General features: G+C 38.2%; 1 protein-coding gene across 2 annotated transcripts; it reads left to right on the top strand.

Annotated features, from left to right (window-relative positions):
• Positions 1–1,999: 1,999 nt before the first annotated feature.
• LOC105046824 (probable beta-1,3-galactosyltransferase 2) lies at positions 2,000–8,751 on the top strand. 2 transcript variants are annotated; one of them, XM_029265066.2, is made up of 14 exons: positions 2,000–2,669; positions 3,473–3,569; positions 3,829–3,893; positions 4,028–4,239; positions 4,335–4,398; positions 4,635–4,672; positions 4,769–4,809; positions 4,948–5,030; positions 5,123–5,195; positions 5,385–5,505; positions 6,145–6,232; positions 6,320–6,445; positions 6,619–6,728; positions 8,258–8,751. In XM_029265066.2, the coding sequence occupies exons 1-14, from the start codon at positions 2,536–2,538 to the stop codon at positions 8,404–8,406; spliced, it is 1,401 nt and encodes a 466-aa protein (XP_029120899.1). In that variant the 5' UTR covers positions 2,000–2,535; the 3' UTR covers positions 8,407–8,751. The 2 variants fall into 2 exon arrangements, with proteins under 2 accessions (XP_029120899.1, XP_010923856.1); XM_010925554.4 differs by lacking the exons at positions 4,635–4,672; positions 4,769–4,809; positions 4,948–5,030 and having other exon boundaries at positions 2,006–2,669.
• The last annotated feature ends 9,067 nt before the right edge of the window (positions 8,752–17,818 follow it).

The following is a 17,818-nucleotide window of genomic DNA, read 5'->3' as shown; positions in this document are numbered from 1 at the left end:
ACGTGGTCTCATCTCCTCCCTTTGGCTTGCGTCCCTCTCTCTCTCTCTCTCCCCCTCCAAGTCCAAGGGAGAGGGGTTGAGTGGCTTCCAAAGTTAAAGCATAGAAGAAAATTAGGAAAGGTCTCTTTGGGAAGTAGAGGAAATCTTCCTTTTCTGCTCCAACTTGTCCTCTCTCTCTCCATTGTACTTTTAGATGATAAAACTTACCGTGATATGTCATATTGTACCAAATTAGAAATTAGGAGCATACCTACTATAATAGTATCGAGCTACGTGGAAGACATACCAAGATATACCGAATCGATTTCGTATCAAATGCACTCATACAGAATGGCATCTGTACATCACTACTATTTGGATATATAAAGTACATTCAAAACTTGCTGACTATTTAATTTTAGTAGGTTACTTGGGTAGCTTTCTGAACTTAATTTGATTATTGTTATCGTTATTATGGGTGGTCATGAGACATAAAGGATGGCCATCTTCTTGCCCCAGAGCGCGGAGTGGTTACAGGATGCGCTTCCGAGTTCTGACCGCGCGAAGCCGAGGAAACGGTAGTTGGGAGGTCATTGTTGAGATCGCGGTCTTCCCATCTCGCGGTCACCGTTCACCCTCCAAGCAGCCCTGTACGGCTATTAACTAATGGTAATGGACTGTTTATTGTAAGACAACTAGGTTTCTTAACTTGAGTTAGGCCCCATGGGCCATGGCCCTTCTTTTTTGTGGGGGGGGTTGCATTAATGGGGGTCGAGGCATGGACATCTCGAGAAGTCGCTTTAGGTAGGCGGCAGTTGTCCACAGGAGAAACCCATAAGTTATTGTTATTCTTTTTTATAACAGACTTTTTATTGTACTTTGAGATTGGGAAGATATGGTTTTGCTTTTATAATATTTAATTACTCAAATGCTATTGCTTTGGCAATTTTATTGACTAACACGAAGGATGTAAGTTTGGATCTTCTGGTACAGTTGTCATAGCATCTATTTTGGAGAAAGAGGATTGCGATTCATTTTGAAAATCCGAACGTGACCATGCTACTTGCCAAATATGAAATATCATGAGGTAAGAGACAATCATCCATCTCCGAGATGAATGATATGATGGCAGTCTGTAAGACATGTACTATAGAAGATAACAACTCAAGTAATGTTACTAGTTAATTACTTTAATCTTCTATTATTGTTGAATCCTGTATACTATTTATGGTTTCTAATGTGGCTATGGCAACTTTTTCTTACAAATAATTGTTATGTCAATTCATTGGTTACTCTTCCCACATGCTAATCGAGCCTTCTACATTTGTGATACGAAGTGCAAGACATCAAGACTTGTAAAGCAATCTGGATTAAAGATATTCAACCTAGAAAATGTGTAGCCTTCTGATTCCAAGGATTTCCTCTAGTTATCAAATGGAGAAGTTAAATACCAATCCTAACTTGCTAAGTAACAGTAGTGTCAACCCACAAAGGGAAGAAAAAGTCTCTACGGTACATAGCATGAGAGACTTGGTGCACTTTATAACATTGATACAATGCATACTTGGTGTGAAGCAACAATTCCAACATGACATACGACAATGGAGCTTTTCTTCAAGGTGAGGCCTCAGAGCATATTCCATCATAAATCTTGAAGCATCAAGTATTTAAAATTGATTAAATAATATAAAGGCTATTAGAGAATCAAGCATAAAGTTACAAGATAAACATGGAAAGAATAGTTTGATATCATACAACATGGATACTGTAACACATTAAAGGCCAAAAAAAAAAAAATGGTTGGACTACATACTTTTCAAGATAACCTAATTAATGTTACGTGCTCTATGGGATTATGAGCATGAACGAAGCAAGGTACACAATTCCAATAGTTCTTCTCTTCCTTGTCATGAACACTAAAATGATCTCTAAGGTCAAAGCAGATAGTTAAAAAGAAGCAATCATGGACAAACTCAATGAATCCTAAAATTGCACTTGGGCCATTCTGTGATCACCCTTGGTCCACAAGGCCATCTTCTCCCTATAAACAAAATCCTATGCCCCACGCCACACTGGGGCACTTCTGCCACCTTGATGCAGTAGCTCTGGGACCATCCGTCAATCAGAAAGTATGGTTCGTTGAGTAGCCCATATGCAAGCCAAAAGTCTTTTCCTCTCTTACTCCTCAGTTTGGGGGTCTTTTCCTGCCTTCACAACCAAAGAGAATAAAGAGTGGAGAGAGAGAGAGGAGAGACTTCAGCAAAGCTGGATTCTTTTCAGAGAAAAATCCAATTTTTCTCTCTCTTCCTTCTTTTGTTCCACCCAAGCTTCTCCCTTTTGGAATTTTCTCTCTGTATTAGTTACATAAATCCCAAACCCTACTGCTAAATATGAGCAGTACTTTGTTATAATGGCGCTATTTCTCTCTATTTTTCTGGTTGTGTTCTGCTAAAGATGAGATTTTTGTGGAAGATTTGAGATGGATAGCAGGGGAAGGAGAGATTCTTGGGTCGTTGCTGTTTTAAGATAAAAGGGGAAGGGAAGAAGAGCGCAGGGATGATGAGTTTCAGGAGCAGAGGAGGGTTAGCGGGAGGGGGAGGAGAGATTTCTTCCAAGGGGATGGTGTCTAAAAAATGGACCTTTTTGCTTTGCCTTGGGAGCTTCTGCATTGGTCTCTTCTTCACCAACAGGTGCCCCTCTGTCCATGTACTTCTTCCCATCTTAGCTTGTTGCAGTTGTTAAGTTTTGTTTCCTCTAGTTTAGAAAGTGATTTCTTTAATTTGAAGCTTGCCTTCTTTGTTTTTTTTTTAAGCTGGTTTTTAAGCTGGGCGTTGCTAATATTTTTGGGAATCCTGGCGTGGGGACCGATTTTTGGATTTCATTTTATTCGTCAATGTCCCACTTTGGGTGTAAAAATTGGGACAGATCTTTGATCTTGTCCTCTGCCCATTTGGATTCATAAATTATTTCATGCTTATGAGAGTTCGATTCAGCATCATTTTGTAACTGTGAAATCAGGTGTATGCAATGTTTGCTGCAGTAAAAGTTGAATGCTCTTTTGCACATGGTTGGAAATTTGAGCCTTTCCCCTATAAAGTTGGATAATTTTTGGTTTTCTTGGACGATTTGGTGTGACAAAACGTCTACCAAAGAGAATTTTGAAAACGGGATTTATGGTGATTTGTGACAAAAGGTTTCTTTTGTTTGGATACATTGACCAGAGTTATTTTGCTTTTTAGAAGGTGTTTTCGGTGTGCGATCATTCAGAGTTTCAAACTGCATTTTTTTTTTTTTTTGGTTTGCTATGTGAATGTAAAGGTCTGTCTTGCTATATTGTTTTGTCCATTTGGCAAATGATGGTTTCCTCTTATCATCATTGACTTGTATTGTAGTGCATAATGGATTGTTTTTATTATAGCAGTTTTTACATCTATTTTTTTGTCAGTAGAGTATAACCATGATTACTAATGCTAATCCTGAGCATTGGTAACAGAATGTGGACGATGCCTGAAGCAAATGACATTATCAGGGCAACTGGAACCGAAGATAATAAGATGAACTTAGTCACAGGCGATTGTAATCCAAAAACTGTGAGTATTTATTGACCTATATATTATTGTCAATTCAAATTTGATTCTGGGAACGTGCCATTGGATATATATCACAATTTGTGGTTTTATGGTGCTTAGACTGCAGTGGCTTCACTAACACTACCAAATGTCATGTATTATTTTCTTACAGTGTTTTCCTTTGGCCTGATTATACCATCATGACGTTTGTTGTTTGGTTGTATATTTAAGTTGTGATGGCTTATGGGTTGTGCCTCTTGTCTCCCTCCATGTCTGTCAGATTAATGAAAAGCAGCAGTCCAAGGACATTCTAGGGGAAGTTTCAAAGACCCATCATGCTATACAGTAAGTTTGGCTGGTGTATACTTTAGTTATGTTTTGATAGTTTTAATATTTAAACTGTATTTTTAATGGTTAGTTCGCAACAGTTGAAACAAGCAGTTTCAAGATAGTGAGTGATTAATCCTTTTGGCCTGTAGGACACTTGATAAAACTATATCAAACTTAGAAATGGAATTAGCTGCTGCAAGGGCGGCACAAGAATCTATACTCAATGGTTCTCCATTATCAGAAAATGTAGTCGCTGCTGAATCAACTGGGAGGCGGAAATGTTTTATGGTTGTAGGAATTAATACTGCATTTAGCAGTCGTAAGCGAAGAGATTCTGTTCGTGCAACTTGGATGCCTCAAGGCTCGGAGTTTTACCTAAATTTCTCTTCATTATTACATTATTGATGTGTTGTTGGTATTTTGCATCTGATCATTTGATTTAAATAACAAAAATAGGTGAAAAAAGAAAGAAGCTGGAGGAAGAGAAGGGTATCATCATTCGCTTTGTAATTGGTCACAGGTGTGTATCAGTGAACATTAATTTTGTCATAGACAGTAGACATGCTGCGCTCTTTTCCTTCTAAGAGTGCCATGTTCTTCCTTTTTGTGTGCATGAGCGTGTATACTTGTCTATTTGTGGATGTATGCTGGAACACAGTGTAACTTGACAGATGTTGAATGAGAAAATATGCTACAAAACTAGTTACTCAATCTTGAGTTCAACTAACATCAAATTTTCCAATGAAACCAATCTAGGAGGATCCAGATTACATGTACAGACATAGGATGTTCAGGTGGGTATATTGTTATTGTTTATTGTTATTGTTCCTATTTTTGAGGGGGTGGGGCATGGTGGGGGTTTCACTAAGTACCCTTTGTCCTATATTCAGGTTACCCATTCATTAACCTCTTCCCACAGGAGAATAAGCAGGTAAGGATGTTCAGGTGGTTATTAACTAGCCATTTTTTTTCTTCCTCGGTTGGAGGGGGGGGTGTTGGAGATTTAAGTACTCTTATCCTATGTTCAGGTTACCCATCCATTAACCTCTTCCCATATGTTCACCCACAGACACACACAGAGTTATGCAAACATGTATACAAGGAAAGGAAATTGAAAGAGAAAGAACGACAAAGAAGCAACAGATATTTATAGTCATTTATCCTGTCCTTTTTTGGTTGGATGCTTTATATCTTATATTCTTCTCCACTTTTTCTCTGCTTACTATAAGTTCCTTTGGTTCTAGTGCAACATCTCGTGGTATATTGGACAAGGCTATTGAAGCTGAACATAGAAAGCATGGGGACTTCATGAGGCTGGTGAGATTTCTTCTTTCTAATTTTCCTTGCAACAACTCACTTCATTGCAAGTTGCAACCACTGTTATCTATCTTATCTGATATCTGGTGAACTTATGGTTGTTCATCAATATGCTTGCATCTGCAACTAATCCTATCATTATATAAAAATAAACCATATATTTATTGCTTTTTTATTTTTTTTTTGCAGGACCATGTTGAAGGATATCTTGAACTAGCAGCCAAAACCAAAACATATTTTGCTACTGCTGTTGCAACGTGGGATGCAGATTTCTACGTCAAAGTTGATGATGATGTACATGTAAATATAGGTGAACGACTTTTCTATTACCCACTTTCTGGCATTTGTCTAACAACAGCCTATGTTTTCTGTATCCATCTGGCTTGTGATGTTATATGGTAAAGTCAGTCATGTGCATAGGGTCCATTATGATGCTAATTTGCCAACCTGAGTTGTCCAGTCTGTAGTCTGGACCAGAAAACTACCTGTTACCTCCATAGTCATGAGCTAATGGCTCCAAGAACAAGATCTAGAGCTTCACATTCGATATCTTTAGCTCAGGTTTTTAAGGGCACACAATATACAATCACTTGAATTTGACCCAAGTTTGACAGTTGGATCGGTTTGGCTCAAGTTTGAATGGTTATAATACAACTGTCTGGATTGACACTTCCAGATAGCATGTACAAGCACATACCCAAACTTGGTAAGTTAATCAAACTGTGCACACCAATCAATTGAGTGGTTATCAATGTCTAATTGCTTGGTTCTAAAGGTTTAAGCTATTGGTCATTAAAAAATGTGATTTCCATTTGTCACAAAAGATGGGCTTGTTTTGATCTAAGGCTGCCTTATACTCTCTAAAGAACTGCTTACAAATTCTTGTACTAGTATGAAGAGCTAGTGAACCTCGTGTTATGTTGAATCTTCTATCTGCAAACCATTGCAGCAACTCTTGGAACCACATTGGGCAGGCACCGTTCAAAGCATCATCTATATATTGGATGCATGAAATCTGGTCCCGTCCTGGCGCAAAAGTAAGCATTCATTAAAAGATTATATGTCTTACTAGCAAACAGTGATTTAGAATGCTAAATTTGATATGCGCCTTTGTCATGGGACAGGGGGGTGAGATATCATGAACCTGAGTACTGGAAATTTGGGGAGGCAGGAAACAAGTATTTCCGACATGCTACTGGTCAGCTATATGCCATTTCAAAAGATTTGGCTACTTACATATCCATTAACCAGTAAGACAAAGTTTACCTGGGATTTTAGCTAAAACTTATATATTTTGACTCATCTTCCGTGGGCATTTATCTTACTACTGATGTGCTTGGTTCTAAATATATTCAAGCTTTTTCGTGGACTAATTTACAAGGTCAGACCTCTGAAGGAAACAAATTGGTTCCATTCATTTCAGGCATGTGCTTCACAAGTATGCAAATGAGGACGTTTCATTGGGAGCTTGGTTTATTGGGTTGGATGTGGAACATATCGATGACCGCAGATTATGTTGTGGTACCCCGCCTGGTAAATTTTACAGTTTTGGCACAATCATTCCTGTCTGTTAAACATGATTCATGCTAATTTTTAATGTTGGAATGCACATTTCTTCTTTTTCTCCAAATTATGCTTGTTTGAATGAAACAGCAATGCCTGTTTCATAGCCATCTGTTGTCATGTTTTTTTCCTTGTACTTCCTGTTTCCTATGCATGCTAGCAACTGGGGAGAATGATATAAAATATAAGTTTGAATAAAAAAACTTATGAAATAAAAAAAAAATAAAACGATGGAAAACAATAAATTGAATACATAAAGTTGGTTAGAAAAGAAAGATAAAAGATAAAGAACAAATCTAAGAAATAAAAATAAAAAAATGAAACTATGAAAAAAATAAATTTAATTCATAAGTTTGGTTAAGAGAAAGATAATAAATAAAGAACAAATCTAAGCAATATAAAAAAAAAATGTAAAAAGCTGACAAGCTTCTGCATTCAAATAATCTATGATAGGTTTGTTAGTTTATTCTCCAAATCTAGTTAGGTATTAAAAATAAAGATAGCAAGGAAAGCTTTAACATGGTAGAATTTCGAGAAGATACCAATAGATCATCTTGAGTGGGTGGATCGGCAAGAGTGAGAGGGAGAATGATTGCCCTCAATCTGCACAGGTTTGGTGGAATAGAGGGAGAGATAAATTAGCAGGGGGGAGAGAAAAGTGTGCCCATTTTTGCACACAAATAATGCATCCAAGATACGTTTATAAGTTTAGTTTTTTTCATTTCTTCCAAAATTTCCTTAGACTTTAAAGGAATATGATAATGATATTGATTTCATATTAACAATAACATTAAATGTTTAGCTCAGTATATCTTCTAGGTGGTGAAGCCATTTAACAAATGTAATTTTATATTTTTTCCTTGTACCCTAGCTTTCTGAAGCAATCATGGATCTGTTGGCTTCCTTTTGCATGTTTCTAGTTTCCGATAAAATGCCTAGCTAATTGTCAATGTTTTGGGCAGTATATGCTATTAGCAAATCATTTAGTATCACTCAATAAACAAAATATGGAATTAAATGTTGAATTTAAAGATTGGAGCCATCTTTGTAAGCAAAAAGGGTTAAAATAACTTAAGCCAAAACAAACCTTGGGGAATGCAAGCTACGTGCTTATATCCTCAGAGTTGATTATCATTAAGAATGATTGACCGGATGGAGACATCTCCAGAAATTTTTAATTGCAGAATAAGTGAATATATACTGGATGAGTGTTTTGCGATTTATTGATGAAATCATATAGATGACCAAGCCTGTGATGGTTTCTCTATATTTGCCAAATGCAGCTGTATGGTTGTTTGCTTTAGAGAATTTTTCTCATGCCTCTTGGATCCTTGGTGTAGTGCCACTAGGATCTTAAACCAGGACCTTCTGTAACTTCCATACTTATATTACCATTATTTAGCAAAACATGCTAGCTAAACTAGCAATGCAACATTACTGTAATTTGTTTGAGTATGCATCAAACTAAGGATCAATGCTCGGGTCCTAATGGGATGCAGATTGTGAATGGAAAGCACAGGCAGGTAACACCTGTGTTGCCTCCTTTGATTGGAGCTGCAGTGGCATCTGCAAGTCTGCTGAAAGGATCAGAGATGTTCATCGCCGTTGCGGGGAAGGTGAAAATGCTCTATGGGGTGCAAATTTCTAACTGGGGTGGCCTTTCCATGCCATTTAGAGGGCTCAAAAGACTGATCTGTTGCATAAATATGCATGTGTATGTATGTTGTACACGGAGTGTATGCAAGTGACTTGAAGGAGGACCAGAGTCAATGGCGAGGGGATCTCTTCCATTTTCTAGTAGAAAAGATCCCTACATGCAGAAATGAAGCATGAGAGACATATATAATAGATAGATAGATTTAGAGAGAGAGAGAGGAGAGGGAGAGGCAGTTATCCCCCCCACATTCTTTAAAATTGCATGGACGGCCATTTTGTATCTTATAACTCTTGTTAATGGCTTCCAGAAACATAAATAAGTACTAATTTTCCATTACACAGCTGCTACCATATCTCATTTGATAAACATGGAGGTCCCTCTGGTGGAGTGCAATAATGGGATCAGGGGTGAATTCGCAGTGTACTTAAAGAATTTATAATCATGAGAAGGTTGTTCTTTTCTTTTACGATCCCCTTTTATTTCCAGTACAACTCTGCAAGCAGGGTCTCAAATTTATAGGCTAGTTCAATCCTTTGGAAAGATTGAATGATCTTCTATGGAAGATTGATATCTATTATGCTGTTCCACTGTTTGTGGTTGTCATCTAGGCAAAATGTTTTAGTGCATCAATACTTAAATTTAGGGGCATCCAAAATCTCGCTGGCATGTGGAAACCACATTAGGTTGGAGGGATTGATTGTTCTGAGAAGAGTTGCAGCTTAGTCTTCTTGAGAATAAGAGAAACAGCTTATTTTTCTTCACTCAGACCACAATGTTGTTTCGGCGTTTGTTTGCCGATGCATTGACCGAAGGCGATATGCACCGGATCCGGCTCATATGTGAATTGCAGAGGATATGGTCTCAAACCGTAAAAGTTATGGAGCATATTTGTTGGAGCCATGCACTTCAGGGGCTGGAAATGAGCTCTGTTGAGCTAAGCTTCAGACTGTTTGAAGCTGGAGTTTTGGTCAAACAACTGAAGGGAACGGTTAGGCTTACACCAAGCTCCCTGAAGAATGCATAAGTTTATGTATCAAAAAAAAAAAAAAAAAAAAGGGAAAAAAAAAGCATGCATAAGTTTGCGTTTTTTTTTTTTTGCCTTATTTTTGATACAACCGGGAGTTAGATGACCACAAAATAAAATAAAATAAAATAAAAGATTAGCTTTGAACATAACAGGCTTCAGCCGTATCAGCCCCTATTATTGCACGAATTTCAGCAGGCAAAGAGATTACATCAGACTCTAAATCCTCGTGGAGATCCGCAAATTTACCAGCAGGTTGGTTTGCTTCTCAAAACACATGGGAGGACTCTTAAGACATAAATTTGCTTGAATCAAGAAAAAGAAGACTATACAAAAAGGAGCTCTTAAAACATGCTCTGGACTAAGCTCCTGATTTTCTGGTCAATTTTGGAGAGCTCTCTCGTTGCCTGGTCGCTTTCTGCCTCTTGCCTCCACTTGAGTAACTTAACATGGCTGGGGTATCTAAAGGGTCCCATTTTTTCTGATAAGAAGCAAGAGGGTCCCATACATTGCCCTATGTCCTCCCACCTCTTGTCTCGATGCATAATCATTTTTTGATCTGGAGTTTTAAATTATTAAATTATTTTTTTCATATATTCTTTAGAAAAATATATGATAGAAGCACCAGTAAGTTCAAAACCAGAATCTTTCACAAGCTCTAAGTCCCATCGGCTAGATGTTATCTCATTGCGTTAACGCTCAGCAATCTAATCGTGAATGGGAAGTGGGACCAGTCCTTGGAGCTGGCTACCGAATCACTTGATTCCTTTTGAGGGTTTGGGCCATTTAGAGGTTGCATCCTCATATTCCACTCAACTCTATGGCATATCTCAAGAAAGAAGTTACCGTAACTTAGCGACTCTAAAGTCTCATTTGTTACCAAAAAAAAAAAAAAAAAACTCTAAAGTCTCATTCAAAGAAAATATCACCTGAAGTCATTGGAGAATTACTGATGATATTACGGAATGAAGTATTGCGTGCCCACTATTGGCCAGATTCCTCATCACATTGTCGTTGGACAACTAATTATTTATCTTTTGCTTGATGATTTTTTTTTAATATAGAAAAGATAGTCCAAAATCCAATTAATATTTCATTGAGGCCTTGTTTGGTATCTCCCAAACTTTTTATTTTTATTTTTTAATAATTAGAGTACAAAAATGAAGACAAAATACCTGGTTGGTAAGTAGTTTTTATTTTCTATTTTAAAATTTTAATTTAATTTTTATTAAAATAAAAATTATTAAAAATAATTTATTTTTCAAATGAAAAAATAAGTTTTGTTTATCGTAATAATTATTGTTAGTACTATTTTAATCGATGTCTCTAACATCGTCATTATTATTATCATTATTATTTTAATCATCGATAATATTATATTCACTTTGACTACCGTTGGTTAATGGCACAATCGTGACTCTTGCCCCAATAACCATTACTGTTACTATCATCATCGATTACAAAATTTATATATATTTATAATAATAATTTATATTATTTATATTTATTATTTTAATTTTTAAAATATTGATTGTCCCAAAAATCCAACACAACTTAGAGGTCGCAATCCACCTATTTATCGTTATACTGTTGCTTTAATGGACCCTTTTCGTTAATCTGCCCATGCAAAATGTTGGGACAATTCAACCAACCCTCGATTTCGATTCTAAATCTACCTCATGAATTTAAAATATCGACTAACAATTAGTTGGCCAATCTACAGTCGGATATTTTTAGTTATTGATCGATTTAGCCACGACAACTCGACTAATCTTAGATCAATGACCATCGGCATATCAGAGTTACCGACCGATGCTCATTCGGATCTTCATGACTATTATCGATATACGATCGACGTACTATTATTACCGACATATAGTCGGCTTAACTGAAACTGCCAGCGCAGAAAGCACATAATGGCCAAAACATGATCAGGAGCGGGTATAACCATCCATCCCACGATCACATAATATCGGAACATGCAGGACCCACATGTCTAACCGTTACAGACGATTACCAACTACTCATCTATAAAAGAAGGTACATGAACAGCATTGGATAAGATAATTCTGGGCTGATACTTTGTCATTTTGGATATTCTATCTGCTGTTCACCACTCCCCATTGACTTAAGCATCGGAAGATCTCCACCGAACATAATTCTGATCAGTGCGGACTTCTTTTGTAGGTGCTCTTCTCCGACGATGGGTGCAACAGGGGATTGACCGCAACAGATTGGTGCATCAGATAAAAAAAAATACGAGCAACCATGGCTAAGACCAGAGCTCAACATTCAACAGGATCCGTGAGGCAATCTTTCCACCAGAAAGATGTTCCTTCTCCTCCCCCATTGACAGAGCCTAGCTTTTCACATCCCGTAGTGACTACGGACGCATAAATTGCTGCCTTGATGCAGTAAATGAAGATATTAACGGAGGTAGTTCACAGCCTCCAACAGTAACAAATACAGCAGCAGCAGCGATCGCCGGTGAAGGAGTCAGTGGCTCATTCAGTACCATCTAGGCACAGCCGCCATCCTCCATGACGTTCACCTTCTTCATCTCTAGAGCGATGACTGTCTCGATATTCTCACCTAGTCGAGCAACCGCGATCTCGGCATTCTCGCCACACCACCCATCCTTCGTGGCGATCTCCTTCTCCTTCCCATGTATATAGTAACAAGAAAGGGAAAAAGCCACATGAACCTTCTCCTTCTCCATCCTCAAATTCTTCGGGGGACTCTACCCCCGCATTATTTTAGCAATGACGGTTTGATGACTACGAGTGTAAATTCAAAGAGATCGACCGCTAACTTGTCTGACTTCAGGTGGAAGGTCGGAAGTCATCCAGCGACTATGACTTTCACACTGTCCAATCTCTCTCTCAGTGCATCCTGGATGAGCCGATTTCATCTCGATTCAAGATACCGTAGATGAAGCCATATGATGGCTCCACCGATCCAATTGATCACCTAGAGAGCTATAAGGCTCTCATGATGATCCAGGAGATAACCGACGCCCTTCTATGCATTGGCTTCCCGATGACTATTCAAAAGGTTGCTCGAGCCTGATATTCTGTGCTGCAGTCGGAGAACATAAACTTCTTCGAGCAGCTTGAACATTCTTTCGTGGCCCATTTCAGCACCAGCCGAAAGGTACCGCAAATCTCAGATAGTCTCTTCTCCATCAAGCAAGGCGAGATAGAGATGTTAAGAGATTTTGTGGCTCGCTTCAATGCGGCCACACTTGAGGTCAGGGATCTCAATGAAGATATGGCCATATTGGTCATGAAGAGAGGTATGAGGGGATCAAAATTCACCTATTCTTTGGACAAGACTCCTTCGGACCTATGCTGAACTTTTGGAGAGTGCATACAAGTATATTCGCACGAATGAGGGTGCTTCTGACCGGTGTCAGATAAAAAAAAAAGATCAGAAAAAAAGCAGAAGAAAAGTGAAGCTCTGACCGAATCAAGTCGGTCAACCATCAATAAGCAAGATTCACCTCGATGACGAAGTTCAAAGTCGAACAACTATGGTAGGTATGACTTCTATACTCTTCTTTCTGCTCTCTGTGTGCAGATCTTGATAGAGATTGAAGGAGAAGAGTATCTTCGACACCCCCCACTGATGAAAGCACCATCAAGGAGTCATAACAGGAAGAAGTACTATCAGTTTCATCGTGATCACGGTCATGATACCGAACAGTGCATTCAACTCAGGGATAAGATAGAGATCCTGATTCGACGTGGCTACTTCGAAAAATTTTGATAAGATCATCCGACTCAACCTCCCATCGACTAACAATCTCAGTCGCAAGCTGAGAAAATGATCAACAATCGATCAATGGTGGGAGTAATCAATATGATCTCTGGACGACCGAAGGACCGGGGGGCAACTTCCGAAGAACAGTCGGTGATATAATTTTTTTTTCAGAAGATGATGTCCAGAGAATACAAACTCTCCATGATGATGCTGTCATTGTCTCAGTGACGATAGCAAATTATGATATAAAAAAAATTAGTTGATAATGGAAGCTCAACTGATGTTCTTTTTTATTCGACTTTCTCTCGAATACAACTACCGACTGACTGACTCAGAAGAGTCTCGATGTCATTAGTCGGTTTCATTGGAGATGCAATTACTGTGGAAGAAAAAATTACTCTCCCACTAATCACAAAAATAGATCCACAATAAAGTACTGTTCTTCTGACATTCACAGTCGTTCGAGTTCCGTCGGTTTACAACACCATACTTGGACGACCTGAACTTAATGTCTTGAGAGTAGTAATTCCAACATACTATTTACTAGTTCGATTCTCAACAAAAAATAAAGTCGAAGAAATGTGTGAAGATCAACAACTTGCTCGATGTTGTTTTCTGATCTCCACAAAGAATAATCAATTTGAAGAATCTTTGTCCGTCGATAAATTGGACCAAAGAGAAAATGAAGAAAGAGGTGAGCTAGCTGAGCAATTGGTTTCCATCCCATTAAAAGAAGATTTTGAGAAGATGATTCAAATTAGATTGCAGTTGTCTAATCTGGAGCAACAACAACTGGTAAATCTACTAAGAGCAAATACCGATATTTTTGCTTGATCGGCAATAGATATGTCAGAAATTTTTTCGGAAGCAATAACCCACCGGCTGAATATTGATCCTAAAATTAGGCTGGTGAGACAAAAGAAAAGACTTTTTGCTTCTGAAAGACAGAAGGTTATTGACGAAAAATCGACAAGCTCCTCGCAGTTGGCTTCATTAGAGAAGCTAATTATCTCGATTGGTTTGTCAATATAGTGATGGTGAAAAAAGCCAATAGAAAATAGAAAATCTGTATCGACTACACAAATCTAAATGAAGCTTGTCCGAAGGACAATTTTTCTTTGCCAAAGATTGACCAACTAGTTGATATAACTTCGGGACACCGACTCTTAAACTTCATGGACGCCTTTGTGGACTATAATCAAATTCGGATGGCACCCGAAGATGAGGAGCATACTGCCTTCATAATCGACAAAGGCATCTACTGTTACAAAGTAATGTCATTCGGTTTAAAAAATACCGGAGCTACTTATCAATAGCTAGTTAACAAAATATTCAAAGCACAAATTGGGCAAAATATGAAAGTTTACATAGATGATATGCTGATGAAAAGTTTCCAAACTTTTGATCATATTCAAGATTTGGAGAAAGCTTTCGGTGCACTTCGACGATATCAAATGAAATTGAATCCGACTAAGTGTGCATTCGGAGTAACTTTCAAAAAATTCTTTAGATTTTTTATGTCACAACGAGGAATTGAAGCCAATCTTGAGAAAATAAAGGCTATCATCAATATGAAGCATCCAAGCTTCAAGAAAGAGATACAACAACTTAATGGAAGGATCGCTGCACTCAGTCGATTCATCTCAAGATCGACAGAAAAATATTTTCCCTTCTTCAAGTCCTTGAGACAAGCAAAAGACTTCTCATGGTCAGACGAGTGCCAACAGGCCTTCAAGGATCTAAAAGAATATCTGACGTCTCCACCATTGCTTACAAAATCAAAGGTCGAAAAAACTTTATATCTCTATTTGGCAACTTCGACAGAAGCGATTAGTTCGGTATTCATCTAAGAGGATGAAAATCGAATTCAATGGTCAATTTACTACACCAGCAAGGTGCTTCATAATGTAGAAATAAGATATTCAAGGATGGAGAAGATGGTCTATGCTCTAATCATATCATCACAGCGACTTCATCTGTACTTTCAAGTACATCCCATTGTTGTCTTGACAGATCAATCGTTGAAGATAATTTTATACCGACCTGATACTTGAGGTCGAATGATGAAGTTGACAATAAAACTCAGTGAGTTCGATATTTAATATCATCCATGACTATCGATGAAGGCTCAAGTTTTGGCTGATTTCATCGTCGAGTGTATTATATCTGATAATAACTCTAAAGATGAACCCAACAATAAATTAAAGCAAGTTGAAACTCCTGAGCCCAACTTAACATCAGTGTGGGTGCTACATATTGATGCAGCATCCAACGCACAAGGTAGTGGAGCCAGTCTCATCCTCACTAATTTCGAAGGGATTGTAACCGAATATGCTCTTCGGTTTAACTTCAAAACTTTAAATAACCAACCCGAATATGAAGCTCTCTTTGTCGGCTTGAAGATTGCCAAAGAACTTGACATAGACAACTTGAAGGTCTTCACCGACTCATAATTGATTATCGGATAAGTTAAGGGCGAGTTTGAAGCTTGAGATCTCGTTATGATGAAGTACCTTCAGAAAGTGAAAGATCTTACATCAACTCTAAAATATTTTGAGATTTCTCACATTCCAAGAACAGAGAATGCTCGAGCTGATGTACTTTTCTGACTTGCAACTACTTCATTCAACTCGCTGGATCAAACGTTCATCGAATGTCTCGAACAGCTGAGCATTGACAAAGTCAAAGAAGTGCTACAAGTCAATTACGAGCCAAGCTGAATGGACCCGATCGTCCAGTATCTGACTGATGGAACTCTACCTACAGATCCTTCAAAAGCCTAACGACTAAGATGGATGGTGTTGCTCCTAGATTGATTTTGATGATTACAAAGCAGATTGAAGGGATACAAACAATTGAAAAAGTCCTTAGGCTCTTCAAGGGCAAAATCGTAATTTCACTAAAATCCTGATTTGATAGTACCATTTGGTAGAACAAATGATTTGAAATCTATTGGTGAAAATTTCATTGTGTTTGGACTAATATTTTTGAAGTTATGAAGGTTTGAAGTGCATGAGTCGACTCATGAGTCAACTCATGGCACTATGAGCTGAATGGCACGAAAAAATTCCCATGGCACGCTGGATTTTTGGCTTGGCACGACCTGTGAGTCGACTCATGAGTCGACCCACAAGGCATGAGTCGACTCATGAGTCGACCTCTGCTGATTTGAGCCGAAAAATTCAGAAATCAGATCTTCTGGTCTGTTGCAACAGAAGTCGACTCATGAGTCGACTCCTGAAGCATGAGTCGACTCATGAGTCGACCCCTGCGACGGGAAATGTCAGCAACGGCTATTTTTTTGTCCGTTTTAATTGCCATTTATGCTTCCTAAAAATCCTCTAACGGCTCTTTATCTGCCTAAATTGTTTTCTCTTGCTTTTAATGCTACAAAATGCTTTAAATGATGAAAGAAATTGCAGATTAAATAGCGGATCAAACGTGAAATCAAATGAGAAGAGAAAAGAGAGGAAAAAGAGAAGAACAGAAGAGAGGATCCGAAATTTGCAAGAAAAAGCCTGAGATCAACGAAATATCCATAGAGAAAAAGAGAGAGGATCCACAATATACCAGAGAGATTGTGAAAGAGAAAAGGAAGATCTTTCAAGGAGAGAATTCTTCACGCCTATCGTTTCAACCTTGATCTAGAGATCGTTCAAAGCTTTCAAGAGATCTTCAATCAACAATCAACCTCTTCTCAAGCGTTCAACCGTTCATTCATCTTGAGAAAATCTGAAAAAGGGGTTCTTCATTTGAGTAAAGCTTTTATTGTTATATTTGCTCATTTAAGGAGCTGTTATTGTATTCATCTGTGCTCTAAATATTCTTACTCTTTGTGAGTTTTTGCTCTTATTTTTGGAGGATTTCCAAAACAAGAAAAGGTTGATCCGAACCTGAAATCGGAGTGTTTTGGGTTTGCTTGTACCCGGGAAACAAGTGTTCTAGCTTGGGATAGCTAGGGTCGGAGTTTCCGACGTCTTGTATTCTAGCTTGGGATAGCTAGTGTTGGAGTTTCCGACGTTTTGTATTCGGGTTGAATACAAAAGATAGTGGATTAAAATTCCCAAGTGGGATCTTGGGGAGTGGATGTAGGTGCAAGGTTAGCACCGAACCACTATAAATCCTTGTATTTGTGGTGTGCTTTATCGCTTTATCCTATTTCTTTATTATATCCTTGCAATACTACTTTAATTAATTAATATTGATTTAAAGCCATTGTTTTGTTCTTCATAAGTTATCTGTTGGGCTTAAAATTTTTTAGAAACCCAATTCACCCCCCCTCTTGGGTTGCATAGCTGGGCAACAAGTGGTATCAGAGCCAGTGCTCTAGCCCTTCTTTGATCTAACAATCAAAGAGCCAAAGATCTATGGCAACCTATGTTGGAACTTCTCTAGCCGAGGGGCAATCAACAAACCGACCTCCACTTTTCAATGGGTCTAATTACACCTATTGGAAAGCTCGGATGAAGATTTTCATACAAGCACTCGACTATGATATGTGGAGTATCATAGTGAATGGTCCTCACACACCCACCAAGATTATAGATGGTGAGGAGTCAACCAAACCCGAGAAAGAATGGGATGAGGTTGACAAGAAATTGGCACAATTAAATACCA

This window comes from Elaeis guineensis, chromosome 6 (assembly GCF_000442705.2).
Source record: "Elaeis guineensis isolate ETL-2024a chromosome 6, EG11, whole genome shotgun sequence".
In the NCBI taxonomy this organism is placed as follows: Eukaryota; Viridiplantae; Streptophyta; class Magnoliopsida; order Arecales; family Arecaceae; genus Elaeis; species Elaeis guineensis.
Note: the sequence above shows the minus strand (reverse complement) of the source record. Positions and strands in the feature narration are given on the sequence as shown.

What these genes read in the sequence shown, in the direction of transcription:
- LOC105046824 (XM_029265066.2), top strand. Translation starts at nt 2,536, where the DNA reads ATGATGAGTTTCAGGAGCAGAGGAGGGTTAGCGGGAGGGGGAGGAGAG. An exon ending in ATGGGGACTTCATGAGGCTG is followed by an intron (nt 5,196 to 5,384) that starts GTGAGATTTCTT and finishes TTTTTTTTGCAG; the next exon opens with GACCATGTTGAAGGATATCT. An exon ending in ACTTACATATCCATTAACCA is followed by an intron (nt 6,446 to 6,618) that starts GTAAGACAAAGT and finishes CATTCATTTCAG; the next exon opens with GCATGTGCTTCACAAGTATG.